This window comes from Bos indicus, chromosome 3, assembly GCF_029378745.1.
Source record: "Bos indicus isolate NIAB-ARS_2022 breed Sahiwal x Tharparkar chromosome 3, NIAB-ARS_B.indTharparkar_mat_pri_1.0, whole genome shotgun sequence".
Lineage (NCBI taxonomy): Eukaryota > Metazoa > Chordata > Mammalia > Artiodactyla > Bovidae > Bos > Bos indicus.
This window is the reverse complement of record NC_091762.1, coordinates 32,187,420-32,203,508: the sequence shown is the minus strand read 5'-3', so window position 1 is coordinate 32,203,508 and position 16,089 is coordinate 32,187,420. Positions and strand designations below refer to the sequence as shown.

The 16,089-nt window shown below is 47.8% G+C and overlaps 1 protein-coding gene across 7 annotated transcripts in view; it reads right to left on the bottom strand.

Annotated features, from left to right (window-relative positions):
- The window catches only part of ADORA3 (adenosine A3 receptor), a 57,197-nt gene that overhangs the window by 16,630 nt on the left and 24,478 nt on the right, over positions 1–16,089 (bottom strand). The window contains exons 1-2 of one of the 7 annotated variants that reach the window (XM_019956837.2): positions 1,943–2,293; positions 1,459–1,645 (exon numbers count right to left, since the gene is read on the bottom strand). The exons of 1 other annotated variant lie outside the window; for it this stretch is intronic. In XM_019956837.2, the coding sequence (XP_019812396.2) occupies positions 1,459–1,645; positions 1,943–1,946 (191 nt within the window). In that variant the 5' untranslated portion in view covers positions 1,947–2,293. Of the gene's footprint in view, positions 1–1,458; positions 2,294–16,089 lie in introns of those variants that run through there. 5 more of the 7 variants (XR_002180329.2, XM_019956840.2, XM_070785929.1 and 2 more) reach the window with 5 other exon arrangements.

Sequence of the window (16,089 nt, the reverse complement as noted above, 5' to 3'; positions counted from 1 at the left end):
AGAGACGCTGCTGCTGCTGCAGCGTCACTTCAGTCATGTCCAACTCTGTGCAACCCCATAGACGGCAGCCCACCAGGCTCCCCCGTCCCTGGGATTCTCCAGGCAAGAACATTGGAGTGGGTTGCTATTTCCTTCTCCAATGCAGGAAAGTAAAAAGTGAAAGTGAAGTTGCTCAGTCGTGTCCAACTCTTAGCGACCCCATGGACTGCAGCCTGCCAGGCTCCTCCATCCATGGGATTTTCCAGGCAAGAGTACTGGAGTGGGGTGCCATTGCCTTCTCCGGAGTTAGAGTCTATGGAGCTGCAAAAGTTGTGTTGAAGTTCTTCCAGGACCTTAAAAGACTCACCCAATCAGAAGTCACCATTTCTCCTTAAACTATTCATCCTGATAACATTCTACACAGACTACAAGAAGAAAGTGGATTTTATTAAGTACTGGCTATGTACTCAGTAGACTTTCTCTCAATGAAATCTCATGACAAACCCGGGATATTCTTATGACAATCTCCATTTCATTGTCGGTAATGCTGCAGATGAGAGTAGTGACAGCTACGATTTACTGAGCACAGACTCTTTGTTGACATTTTTCAAAGAGCTTTACATTTATTAACTCACTTGACCTTACCAGGAAGGTGCAATTATGATCCCCATTCTATGGGCAAAAAAAATGAAGCAGACAAGCAACTTGTAGAAGCTTAAAGTGATGGAACTAAAATTGAATGGAGGACAGTCTGAGTTCAGAGCATTGCAACACCATGCTGAAGAACTAAGACACAGAAAGTTAAATAACTTGCCCAAGATCAGACCTCAAGATCTGAGATTTGAACTAATGCTTGTTTGTATCCGAAGTCGTCTATAGCTCCCTCACCATGCTCTTTCCCCAAGAGAAGAGAGGAGCAACAAGGGAGCAGTGTGATTCAGGACACCTGGGGAATTAGTCATTTGGCACTCTGTTCTGTTCACATGGTCACACGAAAAGTTGTTACTACTTTCTGCAATGGAGAACTTTTTTGGTCCCCTTCGCATCATGGAAGAGGAAGCAAAATTACAATAACTTTAAAATAGCCTACATTTGTAAATGACAGAACCATCAGTGTATCTCTTTTTTTCTCTCAGCTTATCATCCAGCATGTTTCTATCATTTCTAATAATCAAGAGCATTTTTCACTAATTAAAGATGGATCAAGTTTTTATCATCTTTAGCCTCTGCCCCAGGGGATATGGAGCAGGTACTCCCTATCAGTGGGGTAGGGGGGACTGGAGGATTCCTCATTCCTTGTTCCCAAGTCTCTGCTTATCATTGCTAAACCCTTCACACATCAAATGGTGAAAAGAACCACTTTCAAGCTCAGAGGCCAATTTGGATTTGTTTCCACTTAAAGTCTTGGATCTGGACTTGTAGCTCCATTTCCCAGACACTTATATCACCACTGACACCACTCCTCTTTAGGCAAGTTACCTGACTGTGAGCTTGACCCGCAGGTATCGGTCCACGGCAATGGCTAGCAAGGACATGATGGATGCGTGGGTGAAGATCATCAGCAAGCAGGTCATGAGAAGGCAGCTATAAAAGTGGATTGTGACACCCAGGCTGATGACAATGGCCAAAGGCATAACCAGCACCCCAACAGCAATGTCAGCCAGAGCTAGGGAGACAATGAAATAGAAGGTGGTGGTCTGTAGGCTGGGGTTCAGTTTGACCACCCAGATGACCAGAACATTGCCCACTATGGCGCAGAGCCCGATGAGAATCTCCACAGAGATGTAGGTGACGCTGGCCAAGGACACGGCAGTACTGTTGACAGGCATCTCGTTTTCCAAGAGGAAACTCCCAGGTGAGTAGTGTCCCAACAAGATCTGTGTGGGCCAGTCCACCTAGCTCTTGCCACACATCCTGCCAGAGGTCCAGGTGTAGCAGCCACAGTCCAGAACTCACAACTCACCCATTCCTTCTCTTCTCTGGTGGCACCCTGCCTCCTTAGAGAGATTTCATCACACGGCCATCATTTCCAGCCCTGACACAGGCGACACATCTCCAAGCTTGCAGAAGTCTGGGGAGGACAGTTCTCTGTGATAGAATGTGAAAGTGCAGCTGCTCTTAGTTCCCCTGCCCCTGGAGGGCTACCCACACTCCATCGAGATAAGCAACGCTCTTTAGTGGTGTTTCAGGAAGTGAGATGGGCCAAGAGGAAGCACAGAGCTAGGAACACTCAGCAAGAAGATGGAAAGTAGGGGTGGAAGGATGTTTGCAGCATGAAGAATCCTCAGCGTTTATTTACTCAGGGACTAGATAAGAATGTCACACTGGGTGGAAAAGGAACTGGGAGCACTGACTATGTAATAATATTCTGGCTTTCTGCTGACTTAGCAGAGGCTAAAAAAAAAACACAGAAGAAAAGAAGTAGACTCTGGTTTTGTTGTTGTTCAGTCACTACGTTGTATCCGACTCTTTGCAATCCCATGGACTGCAACACACCAGTCTTTCCTGTCCTTCTCTATCTCCCAGAGTTTGCTCAAACTCATGTCCACTGAGTCAATGATGCCATCCAACCATCTCATCTTTAGTCGTCCCCTTCTCCTCCTCCTGCCCTCAATCTTTCCCAGAATCAGGATCTTTTCCAGTGAGTCAGCTCTTCACATCAGGTGATCAAAGTACTGGAGCTTCAGCTTCAGCATCAATACTTCCAGTGAATATTCAAGGTTGATTTCCTTTAGGATTGACCTGTTTGATCTCCTTGCTGTCCAAGGGACTCTCAAGAGTCTTCTCCAACACCACAGTTCAAATCATCAATTTTTTGGTGCTCAGCCTTGTTTATGGTCCAACACTCACATCTGTACATGACTACTGGAAAAACCATGGGTTTGACTAGATGGACCTTTATAGGCAGAGTGATTTCTCTGCTTTTTAATATCTAGGTTTGTCATAATTTTTCTTCCAAGGAGCAAATGCCTTTTAATTTCGTGGTTGCAGTCACCATCCACAATGATTTTGGAGCCCAAGAAAATAAAATCTGTCATTGTTGCCATTTTTTCCTATCTATTTGCCATGAAGTAATGGGACTGGATGCCATGATCTTAGTTTTCTGAGTGTTGAGCTTTGAGCCAACTTTTTCACTCTTCTCTTTCGCTTTCATCAAGAGGCTCTTTAGTTTCTCTTCACTTTCTGCCATTAAGGCAGTGTCATCTGCATATCTGAGGTTATTGATATTTCTCCTGGCAATCTTGATTCCGGCTTGTGATTCATCCAGCCCCACATTTGCATGATGTACTCTGCATAGAAGTTAGTCAGGGTTACAATATACAGCCAGATGTACTCCTTTCCCAATTTTGAACCAGTCTGTTGTTCCATGTCTGGTTCTAATTGCTACTTCTTGACCTGCATACAGGTTTCTCAGGAGACAGGTAAGGTGGTCTGGTATTCCCATCTCTTTAAGAATTTTTGCAGTTTGTTGTGATCCACATAGTCAAAGGCTTTAGCATAGTCAATGAAGCAGATGTTTTCCTGGAATTCTCTTACTTTTTCTATGATCCAACAGATGTTGGCAATTTGATCTCTGGTGGCAGGTTCTTAAACTTAGACAGAATTTACTCCATCTGAGTACATGCCATAGACTGACTGACTGTGTCACCCCAAACTCACAGGTTGAATTCTGACCTTCAAAGTCAAGGCATTTGGAGGGGGAGGCTTTGGGAGGTTATTAGGTCATGAGGGCAGAGGTTTCATTAATAGGATTAGGGTCCTTATGACAGATACCCCACAGAGGTCTCTTGCCCCTTCCACCATCTATGCACCAGGAAGAAGGCTCTCATCAGACACAGGTTCTACCGACATGCTGACCTAGGACTTAAGAGCCCTCCAGAACTGTGAGAAATAAATTTATCTTGTTTCTAAGTCCCTTAGACTTTAGTATTTGGCATATCAACCCAACTGACTAAGACAGTGTATAACAGTTAATACGGAGAATTCAGTCACATGAGTTGACCCTGTTGGGCATGGCTGAACATGGCAATACATGGCAAGCCTTTGTATTGAAGATCTTTTGCCAAAGGGACAAACTAAGATTCTCTGTTCAGATGAACAAAACTTCAGCACCTCCCATAAGCCCCTAAAACATCACATCTGCTGACCCTCAACTCCCCTTCTCAGCCCACACTGTGGGCTCGCTCACTCTAGCAACCAGCCTGTATCAAATCTATTTGAAGGACAACAGGGATGACCAGCGACGCAGAAAGAGGGAAAGAGCGGCATGTGCACATAATTACATGGCGGACCTCCTGCCCCAAGCCCTGCCCCCACCCTGCAGAAATAGCTATGAATTCTCTGTACCTATGTTGTGCACTGTCTTAGTAATTTGGGCTGATATGCCAAACACGAAAGCTGAAGTTGCTCACCTGGTTTCAACTCCTGGGAATCAGACACTTGAAATGCAATTGTGATTTGGAGTCCACCCTGATGGCTCAAACTGTAAAGAATCTTCCTGCAATACGGGAGACCTGGGTTTGATCCCTGGGTTGGGAAGATCCCCTGGAGAAAGAAATGGCAACCCACTCCAGTATTCTTGCCTTGAGAATTCCATGCACAGAGGAGCCTGGCGGGCTCCAGTACCCGGGGTCACAAAGAGTCAGACATGACTGAGCAACTAACACTTACTGGTTCAGGGATTTCTCCATGCTGCCCAAAAGGGTTATTTAGAGAGCCAGCAAAAGGAACAGTTGAACCTAAGTCCACACTGTGGACTGAAGGATTTTATAACATTTACCTTTAAGCACCAATCTATGGAGAGCCACAAATAAAATTCGACCATCACAGGAATGCTGTTCTGGTGTTTACTAACAAACACCTCTCACTGGGGCACGGGCGAGATGCCTCGGCATGGGGCCTGCCAGGGTCTTCTTAAGTTGTTCTGTTTCTGTATCATCCATTGATACCCTACCAAGTCTGTCTGGCATGCCTTGCTCATTCCTGCTAGACTTGCCACATATCCCTGAGCAGACACCCCAGGTAATAAGGGGCAGCCCTCTTCAACTGCATTTCTGTCACCCCAGCATCTTCCAGCATTAGCTGTGCCTCCACCCCTGCACTTTGGGAATGCGAACGGTGTCGCCAGCCTCCAACATAAGTAAGTAAGTAAGTAAGCCACTCGGTCGCGTCTGATTCTTTGCCACCCCATGGACTATACAGTCCAAGGAATTCTCCAGGCCACAGTACTGGGGTGGGTAGCCTTTCCCTTCTCCAGGGGATCTTCCCATCCTGGGGATCGAACCCAGCTCTCCTGCATTGCAGGCAGAATCTTTACCACCTGAGCCACCAGGGAAGCCCAAGGATATTGCAGTGGGTAGCCTATCCCTTCTCCAGTGGATCTTACCGACCCAGGAATCGAACTGGGGTCTCCTGCCTTGCAGGCGGATTCTTTACCAACTGAGCTATCAAGGAAGCCCTAACCTCCAACATGGTGAATGTCTCTACTGCGGCTGCTCTCTCTATCTCTGTGCTCAGGAGAAGGAAGTCATAGAGAGCGATTTCTAGGAGGCTGCATGCTCCCAAAACAAGCCTTTCTGTAAGTCCACTATAAAGCAGTTGTTGAATCTTGGTTTGTTGTTGTTTAGTCACTCAGTGGTGTCTGACTCTTTGCCCACCAGGCAAGAATACTGGAGTAGGTTGCCTTTTCCTTCTCTAGGGATCGAACCCGCGTCTCCTGTGTCTCCTGCCTTAGCAGGTGGATTCTTTACCACTGAGCCATGTGGGAAGTCTGCTGCATCTTGGTAACTCACTGCAATAAAAGAAACCCCGGCTCTTGGCCCTTGGCCACCCAGTAGCACCAAATAACCTTATATAAGAGAAAGACCCTCTGGGGAAGGTATGAGACGCTAACTGGTTGTGGTGATGGGATAGCTAAGGAGTACTTTTCCTGGAGGACTTGGTAACCCCTGGGGTTACCTAGGGTGACCAAGGACAGAGGGAATTGGCTCATGGCAGAGCGGAGCACAGAACTCTGCTCCATCTTGTGACTGGTCAGAGAGTGGCCAGCTTCTGCATTTAGAAAGAAAAAGGTTGTGGCCCTTGTATGGTTGTGGGCCAGAAGCTGTGGTAGGGAAAGGTAGTAGAGGCCAGAGAAAGTCCCTGAACCACGGGTCCATCACAAGAGAAGTGGGCTGAGCCCTGAGGGATGGATGTGACAGCTGGAAACCCGGACTGGTGTGTGTTTTCAGGTTCCAGCCCATTTCCTCTCCTTTAAGACCCAGCTGAGTCCTTCTGGGTTTGAGAAACCAAGGACAGGAGGGTTTGCCCAAGGACCAGTTGCAAGGGCAGTGTGGTGGGGACAGGGTGGCCTGTAGGAGAATAACCCCCAGGAAAAAGGGGAAGCAGGGAACAAACTTGCAGCCACCAACTCGGCCACCTCACCCCTTAGGAACTGTTCCTTGAACCCTCTGCACAGATCTGGGGAATTCCCTCTCTGTGAATAACAGAAGCCCTTCCTTTGTATTTTCTGAGTAGATAGAGCTCATCTCTGCTCAGGGGGGCTGAGCTGAGGGGTGGTGCCGAAAGGCTTTCACAGTGACTTAGCCCCCCAGGAAGGGGCACTGAGTGTCCTTTTCATTCTAGATTAAATATCAAAGAGCAGCCAGGGAGAGGACAGAGAAACCAGGAGGAATGGTCACCTTCCCGCATTCCCCACCCCTGCCCACAGCCATTCTTAGTCAGGGAACCGGCCTCATCACCGCTGAGCTGCCTAACCCAGCCCCAGATTCGAGTCCCTCCACAGCCTCCGTGTTGCCCTCGGGATCAAGCGCAGACTGCTCATAATGGCGTCCAGACTCTGCTGCGGGCTCTCCCAGCCCCTTCAGCCTCCTGTTGCCTGGTTCCCGGGGAAACCTAAGTGCCTTGGGGGCTCGGGGCGTGCTCTTTCACTTCCTCTGCCCCGCGCACTGCTCTTTCTGTCCAGGAAGACCCTTCTCCCTTGCATCTACCCAGAAAACAAGCCCCTCTCCTTCCAGCCTCTTCTCAAACAGAACTTTGAAGAAAACTTTGCAGACACCACCCCTCCTCCCATGGCTGGGTCTATACAATCCCTGTGAGCTCTTGGAGGGCAGGAATCTCCTCTTTTCATTTCTTTCAACCGCGTACCACAGCGCCTGGCAACTACTAGGTGCTCAGGATACTGACAAATGGATAGGAAAGCACCTCAGTGAACCAGGGGCATAATAAACTCGGCACTAGGTATAGAACACCAGGAAGCCAGCTAGGACCTGTGAAGCACTTTCTATTCTACAGCTGCTATGTTGATGTGTGTGTGCGTGTGTGTGTGTGTTGATGTTTTTATACACCTAATCTCTTGCAGTGTTATCTGATGAAATATATGCTGTCATTACCGTTGAGGCTCAGAAGTGTGAAGTAACTTGCCCCAGGATACTGAGCTAGAAAGTGGCAGAGCTGGTGGCAAACCCAGGCTCCTGGCTTCAGTAAATCAATAAGCAAGTGAACAAGCTTTCACAAGTATAAGCTGTCCCTGGATTTACCGTTGCCATATTGTCAACTAGAGGGTCTACACTCACGTCTGGAAAAGAAAGTGGCGACCAAGATCACCAAAACACAGAACAAGAGTAACATAGGCCAAGCACCAAATCTGAGTGAGAAAGAGATGGAGGAAGCAGAGACCGCTAGAACAGCCTGGGTTCCCAGGGGAGCTCTGTTCCAGGAAGAAAACCTTTTGTTGGACTGAGGTCCCATACACAAAAAATTTAATAATAAGATAAATTATAAATGAAACATGGCTCAGGTCGTTTTCCCATCTAAAAGAAGGCCCATGTCTGTTTCAGATCTACTGAAAGAAACCTGAAAACTCTGGAGGAGAGAAGACTCTGGGAGGAGCCATGAGCCTGAATGGGGGAAACAGCAACAGACTTCTAGGAAAGGGCTCGAGTGTCCCAAAGCCTGCCCTGGCGCCACCTTGGGCTGATGCAGCTGGACTTAGGTCAGCCACGATGCTGGAGTTCTGCTTAAAATCCTAAGAGCCTGGCCAGAGATGATTCATCGGATCCTCTGCAGCTTCTCAGAAAAGCCTGGGAAACCCCAGCAACCAGCCTGCATTAACCACAAAGTGCAGTGTTAGGAGGCACCAGAGACAGCGCTCTGGAGCTGCAGGGCTAGTACAGGTGGCGCTGACACAGGATGTCAGGCGGCAGAAGGTGGCGGCTTCTGCCCGGGGCCTGCTCTCACTGACTCCACTGCTGCCTGCGGAGCTGCACAAAACCACCTTGCTCACTTCCTCTTGGCCCCATTGCCACTTCCCCAAAGCCCTATAATTTTACAGAGCTTGATGCTTGCGAGCCAACAGCCGAGGCTTAGAACGAGTGCTCAGAGTCACCCCAGGATGGTGGCCAGCCCTTACTACGCCCCTCTCCCAGGCCCCCCTCGCCTTCTCTGCCTCTCAGTTAAGCCAGAGGGTGGAGACTGGGCTTATTTGAAGCCACTCTCCCCTGGGTGCTTCCTACTAGGGCTTCAGTTATGACCAAGGAGCCAGGGACTCCCTGGAGTCTGAGTTCAGGAGGCTCACATAGAGCCAGTGTGAGAGGGGAGGAGAGAGGTCAAGGTTCCTTCACTCTGAGCAACAGGAAATCCTGCCCAGCCAAGGAGAACTGTTCCTGGCGCCTACGTCCCACCCACCCCTACTGAGTGTGTCAGAAGTTCTCTGGGCTCTAGTGGAGAATCTGAGAAGGGTTCAGCTAACTGTTTGTTCCAGGTTCTAGGCACTTAGGAAATGAGGAGGTGTTCCAACTGCAGGAGTCTTAGTGGATAGAGGCTTTTTAATTCTTGTGTCCCTGTTGGGACACTATGTGCAGCAATGACCAGCAGGTGGCAGCACATTTCCATTGTCATTCAGGATGCTGGCTGAGCAAGAAAATAAAGCAAGAACTTGGGGGTTCCACTTCCGCAATGTCTAGCCAGCCCCCTCAGATTGTTCAGAGAAGGAAAGAGAAGACTAAGGGCAAGGGAGACACGGAGAAGACTTCCCTGGAGTCCAGTGGTTGAAAATCTGCCTGCCAATGCAGGGGACATGGATTTGATCCCTGGTCCAGGAAAATCCCTCATGCCTCAGGGTAAATAAGCCTGCATACCCATGTTCTAGAGCTTGAGCTCTGCAACAAGAGAAGGCACTGCAATGAGAAGCTCGCTCACTGCAACTAAAGAACAGGCCCGGCTCTCCACAATAGAGAAAAGCCCAAGCAGCAGTGAAGACCCAGCACAGCCAAAAATAAATATATAATTTTTTTTTTAAAAAAAGAGAGACATGGAGAGATTGCCGTCTGTTTACATTCTTTCATTTTAGACAGAATATGCATTTTTATTAATAGATCACAGAAATGTGTGAATTCCTGTTATTAATATGTCTGTCACTGAGTATAAAATCAATGAGTTAAATAGCCTGTTCTTTGATTAAGCTATTATCCAAGATCTAAACAGAAAGTTGGACATATAGCAGGTAGTCAATTAATACACTGAGTTAATTACATAAACATTGAAATTAGACAACTAAGCTTTTGAATTATTTTAAATGAAATTCTGAAAAAAAAATTTGCTAATATATTATTGAACAACTCATGAAAGTTAGCATGCTTTATCAGACTCTGAAGGAGACTTTTAATTGACTTTGAAAAGACTATCATAACTTTTTTTATTAAAAAATGTTTATTCTCATCTAGAATAGTTTTAATTGGTTAAAAGTAAGATGTAAAAATATAAGCAAAGTTTCCCGTGGGGGGTGTGTGTGTGTGTCTATATCTATATCTACCTATCTAATATATATATATATATATATATATATATATATATATATATATACACACTCTTAAATCAACTTGAGTTGACATTCATTTGCCATCTGCCTGCATTCAATACAATCTCAAAGAATATTCCTGGGCAGTACCAAATTTCATTCTCTTGACTCAAGGAGACTAAGAAGCAGGTTCTCCTTTCAAATCTGTGTGTGTTCCAATAAAAGCAATATTTGTTGTTTCATGTGCAAAGCACCTCACATGTCCCACCTCACTAAATTAATGTAACAATCTCACTGGGCAGGTATCATTCGTCTCACCTCCCAGCAGAAGAAACTGAGGCAGAGAGACAGAGGAATCTACTCAAGGTTGTCCATCTGGTCAGAGGCAGTGTGAGAATGGAGCCATCTCACTCAGAGGGGGACAGAAACCCCCAGGGGAGGTCCCATCTGGATGTTTCCCTCCTTATACTTGTGTCACCAGACTCTCCCTCACTGCCTGCCAATCTCTCACCTATCCTGTCCCTTCTATGGACACAGGGCCCGTTTGTCCGTTTATTTGACCTTTGTTGAAGAGCATCCTGTCTTTTGGAGCCCATTTCTCAAAACACCTTGGATCTCTTCATAACCCAGCCTCCTCTTCATCACAGCTCCAGCCTCCTATCACCTGGAGTCCCCACAGTCACCATGGTGGCTAACTGCATAGCCTGCTGCTGATCCCCAGGCCCTAAACACCAGAAGGTGTAGGAATGAACTCCAGATAGAGCAACTGTGGATCCTAAATGTTTCCAGCAAGGCCATGCCCTGGTCCCTTCTTTTTACCGTCTGCCTAACAAATGTGATGCCGCTCCTGCAGTAACTGGGTGAGAGCTCCCCTGTGTTGATGACATATGTGTCTCCCCCTCCTACTCCACAAGGCCTCTCATATTTATGCTCATGAGAGCTATACGAGATGGTGCCAACCAACCTGTGCCAGGCACCCTGCCAGGGATTATACACACATCATTATACAGCAACCCTGTAAGTGACTTATTAGATCCATTTCGCAGATGAGGAAACTAAGGCATGGTGGCCACTGAATGACTTGCTCTGGGCAACACAGCCAGTAAATGACAGAACTGGGCCCAAACCCAAGTCCGTCTTGGCTTCAGTGCCCTGGCTTGTCTCAGTGAACCACATGAGGACAGTACACATCAATTATGCCAAAACCCCAATTGTCACTTTGGGCAGACATTCTTCAGTGTCTTAATGGATAAGACTTGCTTCATAGGTCAGGCCAGCTGCTAGGGGCAGTGTGTCACTGGGTCAACTGTCTGTGCTCCATCTCCCGCCAAAGCTCAGCTCAGCAGGAGGTTACCCTGGGCCAGTGGTGGAGGGAAGCCAGCCCCCTCTCCCTCCACACTCTACGTGCTGCTCCTGCAGGGAGCATATTAGACAATGCTGTCCTAGAACCATGTCACTTTAGTTCCCTGCTGAAACGTATTCCCAGACAATCTTATCCTCTCTGCTTTTTATTAAAGGTAAATATAGAAAGCTGTCAGTGGAAGTATGTCTTGCATTTCATCATGACCCAAGATACTATCTACTGCTGTGTTCCCTGCAGAAAGTTCCTAAGGATACATTTCGCCAAGCAGTTTAGTGCTAGGGGAAAAAAAAAAAGCTGCTTTCCTTAATAAACTAGCCTGCTTTGTTGAACTGCTGAGTGGGAGAGTTTTGCATAATTTGGTTTTCCGTGGGCAGCCAAGAAGCTCAGCACTGGGGTCCTGTCTCAGTAATCACTCTCTGCTTACGTCTCCCGTGACATCTATATGCCCCATACCAGGGGCATGGAACTCTTCATGCCCCTCCTTTTACTATCAACGGTTCCCAATCTTTTTATAAGTAGTTACTGCTGCTGCTAAGTCACTTCAGTCGTGTCTGACTCTGTGTGACCCCATACACGGCAGCCCACCAGGCTCCGCCATCCCTGGGATTCTCCAGGCAAGAACACTGGAGTGGGCTGCCAACTCCTTCTCCAATGCATGAAAGTGAAAAGTGAAAGTGAAGTTGCTCAGTTGTGTCCGACTCTTAGCGACCCCATGGACTACAGCCCACCAGGCTCCTCCGTCCATGGGATTTTCCAGGCAAGAGTACTGGAGTGGGATGCAATTGCCTTCTCTGTTTTATAAGTAGGCAAGGTGTAAGGTGGGCTGCCATCTATGGGGTCCCACAGAGTCCGATACAACTGAGGAACTTAGCAGTAGCAGTAGCAGCAGCAAGGTGTAAATGATAATTTCACAGAACTATCATTATAAGGAGGGGCCTCCCTGGTAGCTCAGCGGTAAAGAATTTGCCTGCAGTGCAGGAGACACAGGTTTGATCCTTGGGTCAGGAAGACACCTTGGAGAAGAAAATGGCAACCCACTCCAGTATTCTTGCCTGGGAAATCCCATAGACAGAGGAGCCTGGCAGGCTACAGTCCATGGGGTTGCAAAAGAGTGGGTTCATGACTTAGCGACTGAACAACAACATTACAAGGTCTGTTAGTGTTTATTTCAAAGGCATGCCTGAAGCTTGATTATCTCACGCTGTTATACAAGATTCTTGTCATTCCCTGCCCCCCCATGATTTTGGGGTAAGGATTTTATTTGAAAAGTGGGCAATAATCATATTTTACATTATCAGTTTGGACTAAAGAGAAAAAAAAAAAAAACTATTGAGACTGGAAATGCCCTCTGGGATTAAGTGAGCACTTTGGGAAAAGCTTTCAATACAATGCTTGAAGCCTCAGTATCTAGCAGGATCCAGTAAATGCTCCCTTAGGAATGATGCTTATAGAGCATAATATGATGACTCCCCAGGTAGAACTTGTTTTTATTTATGTAACCCCTCCCACTTCCACAAAGGATTGAAGTTACTACAAGCTGAGTCAGTAGCTTCCTCTTGTGTCCTCCCACGTCAGCTCACACATTCCTCTGTTGGAGCATTCATTACACCACTCTGTAGTTATTTATTTACATGACTGCTCCTCTCACTAGCTGGTAAACCCCCAGTATATAGTAAACTCCTTAAATACACTCCGTAAGAAATTATGTCTATTCATGTTTTTGTCTCCCTCCCAATCCCCTTATCGCGAAAGTACCAAGAGCCTGAAACAGTACCTGGGACATAGGAAACCTACAATAAATTCTCACTGAATGTATGATGTATTATTATTCTCAGGTCTTTCTGCTCCTTACATTGCAAGAATGCTGACCATACCTCTCTACGGCCAGTGAGGCGTCAGAACGGATCTAGGAGACCGCTTCCTCAACAAAAATAGCATTTTGCATCTAACTTCAATTGCACACCAATATAGATAGACAGCAGCATTCTCTGGTCAAAGTTTGGGTCTGGTCAAAAGGACCCTCAGACAAACTGTCTGATATTTACATTAGAGTTTGTGGTTTCAGCATTTAAACATGCAATTGTCTGTTTCATTCTCTCATCTCTGTGATATGTCTAAAATGGTGCCCTCTACAAACACACACACACAAACACACACACTCTCTCTCTCACACATGCACTCGCTAATGTGTTTCCTGTATTACTCCTTTCACAACCAAAATTCTTTATCAGAGTTTATTCCTTTCTTCACTTGTCAGGTCACTGCTCTACCTGCAGGACCCAGAACCACCTCTGGCCCTGACTGGCCCATCTAATGTGACACATGATGTAAGGGGCTCATGAAACCCTGGATCATTGTGTTTGGTGTGAGGTTTCCAGGATGTGAGGACTTGGGGTAGGAGGAAGCACCAGAGGAGTCTGATGCCCACAGTCTGATGTTCAAGGTCAAACCTGGAACAAGCACTCCAGGTTCTTCACTAGAAGAAATATTGATAATCCACATGGTTGGGCATCCATAAGGATGTTACATCCCCAGGTCCTGTGTTTTCTTAGGGTTGATTCAGTCTCTCGCTGGAAGGGCTCTATCGGTGTTCTGCTTCACTGGCTCCTCTGTCACTTTGGTCCCCATCTCTCTGAATCTCCAAACAGCCTTCGACCTTCCAATCAAGCCTGTATTTGATGTTTTTTTTTTCTTCTTTCATGGCTGCACTTGATCCTTGACCAATCTGCCGATCAGCAGCCCATGCAGTGGGTGCCACAGTGGGTGCTAATGAGTCACACCTACAGCACCCCAGATGTGCTTAATGGATGCTCAGTTGTGTGGAGACGCTTGACAGCACTGCACACCTGTGCCTCTTCATCCCGGTGCCAGGCCTGTCCCCACTCTGCTCCCGGAGAGAAATCACTGGCGGGTCCATCCCTGTGCTGTGAAACACGCCCATCTGTCTTTTTTGAACTCTGTTTCTAAATGGATGATGGTGGACAAATTCTTCATTCTGAGTCTGCCTTTCCCCGTTGATAACTTGAACAAGGGCGGAGGAAGCAATGTGGGCATGGCAGCTGGCACAGAACTGGGCCCACAGCCTGGCTTACCACCCCCTGTGCCAGTGTGTGAGCGCTACTGGGGAGGGTCTGTGTTGCCCCATTAAGGCTACTCCAGACCCAGCCCAGTGCTCCCCTTAAGAGGTGCTTGATGAATATTGAACAGAAGGAAAATCATTCCATACCTACCACCCTCCGCAACTGTGAGATACAGGCCTGCTGGGAAGCACTGAGGACACGCTCCCCAGACACTGGTCTCTTCAGGGCTGACTCTCCCAGTCTCACAGGAGCAGCTCTACTCCCACCCAGCTCCCCTGTCGGTGCTCCTGGCTTCTGAAATAGGAAGCTCCCAAGGGAGATTTGCAGGAGGCAGTGCCCTCTTTTTCTCTCTTCTCCGTGCTTGCCAGGGTAACCTTGCTTACCCTGTTCCAAGTGGTGTGTCAGCACTGGGAATGGTGCCCACCCACCCAGGGAAGCAGAAGCAAGGGACCTTGTTGGGCTCACAGAAGTCCCACCCATGACTCTTCGGAGTGCCTCAGATCTAAAAATGCTCAGTTCCAGACATGCAGCCTGCTGGTCACTAGCCCCTAAGAGCCACTCAGGCCCCCCACTTGCCACAGGTGATGCTCTCCCAGTGCCGGTCTCAGATTACCCCAGGCACTAATCACAGTTTCCATTTCTCATGTGTCGTTCATTCTGGAGGACCATGCACATCACTCGACGATGTTCACCACTATGAGGGGCCCCTCCCGCGCAGGCTGTGAGGGTTGCTGAATGTTACAGCCACCTTCTGTCAAAACAGCTGCACGGCACAGGAGGCACATGAGGTTCATCATTTAACTTGAATTACATTTATTCATATTTGTTCTTGACCCTAAACACCAAACATCATCGACTCTTTCATTACCCCTGGAATATTTCTTAATTTCAAAGGAACAAAGAAATAAATTTCTTTTAGGTCATGGGTTTAGACTCAGAGCCAGGCTGTGGAGCCAGTTCCAATCACTCCAGTCTCCCAAGATAACATCTCGTTCTGTCCCTGTCCCTCCAAGATGAGTCAATTTGCTCTGGCCATTCCCAGGGGAAGGCTAGACCTTGCTTTAATGACCATGACTTCAGCTGGTGCAACAGAACTCTAGGTCACTGCAAGATGGCCCAGCCCGTGCTCCCCCCTCCCCCTACTCCCACCCCGCGCTGAGTGCCCATGACTAGGGCTTTTTGTGTGATTTGGCAGTTGGCACCCTCTCCCTTTCCTGCCAATAATGGTGGCTGTTGTTTCTGAGCAAATGGAACAAATGACCAACGTGAACTCCATGCAATCTATGAACTGAAAACATCTGCAGGGAGGCGAGGGCAGCCACTGGCTGGGGTGGGACTTGGAGAGGCAGAGGAGGGGCGGGGGAGGGAGATTCAAGAACCCCTGTACCACCTGCCCTGGGCCGCTCCTTCAGTCCCACTGCAAACTTGAGAGCTGGGTGTTGCCAGTCTCTGCACATGAGAGACAGAGGTGAGCAGCTCAAATCCTGAATTGGATAGTAAGACGGCCCCAGGGGCTGCTCTTCTCCTAGAGACGGAACCTCTAGAGGAAAGGGCGTGTTCTTGACCTAGACTCTAACCTGGAAAGGCCTTTCTGAGCATCCTGTGGACTGGTTACTGTCCCCGGGGCAGGTGAGGGGACCACACGACACGATACGACATAGACTAGGTCACAGGGGCTGCCCAGCTAGGACTCCCACCAGGTAAGACTGAGACTCAGTCCCTGGGTCTGGGAGAGGAGGCACCAGTTTCCTAAACTGCCCCCTGCTGGTCCTCAGCCGGGCTTATTTGATGAAGGAAACACCAGCTGAGAGTTTTCAGGCCCTGGATGTTGGGTCAGCTAGGAGAAGGGCAAGGATGGGGCTGCGTGCTCC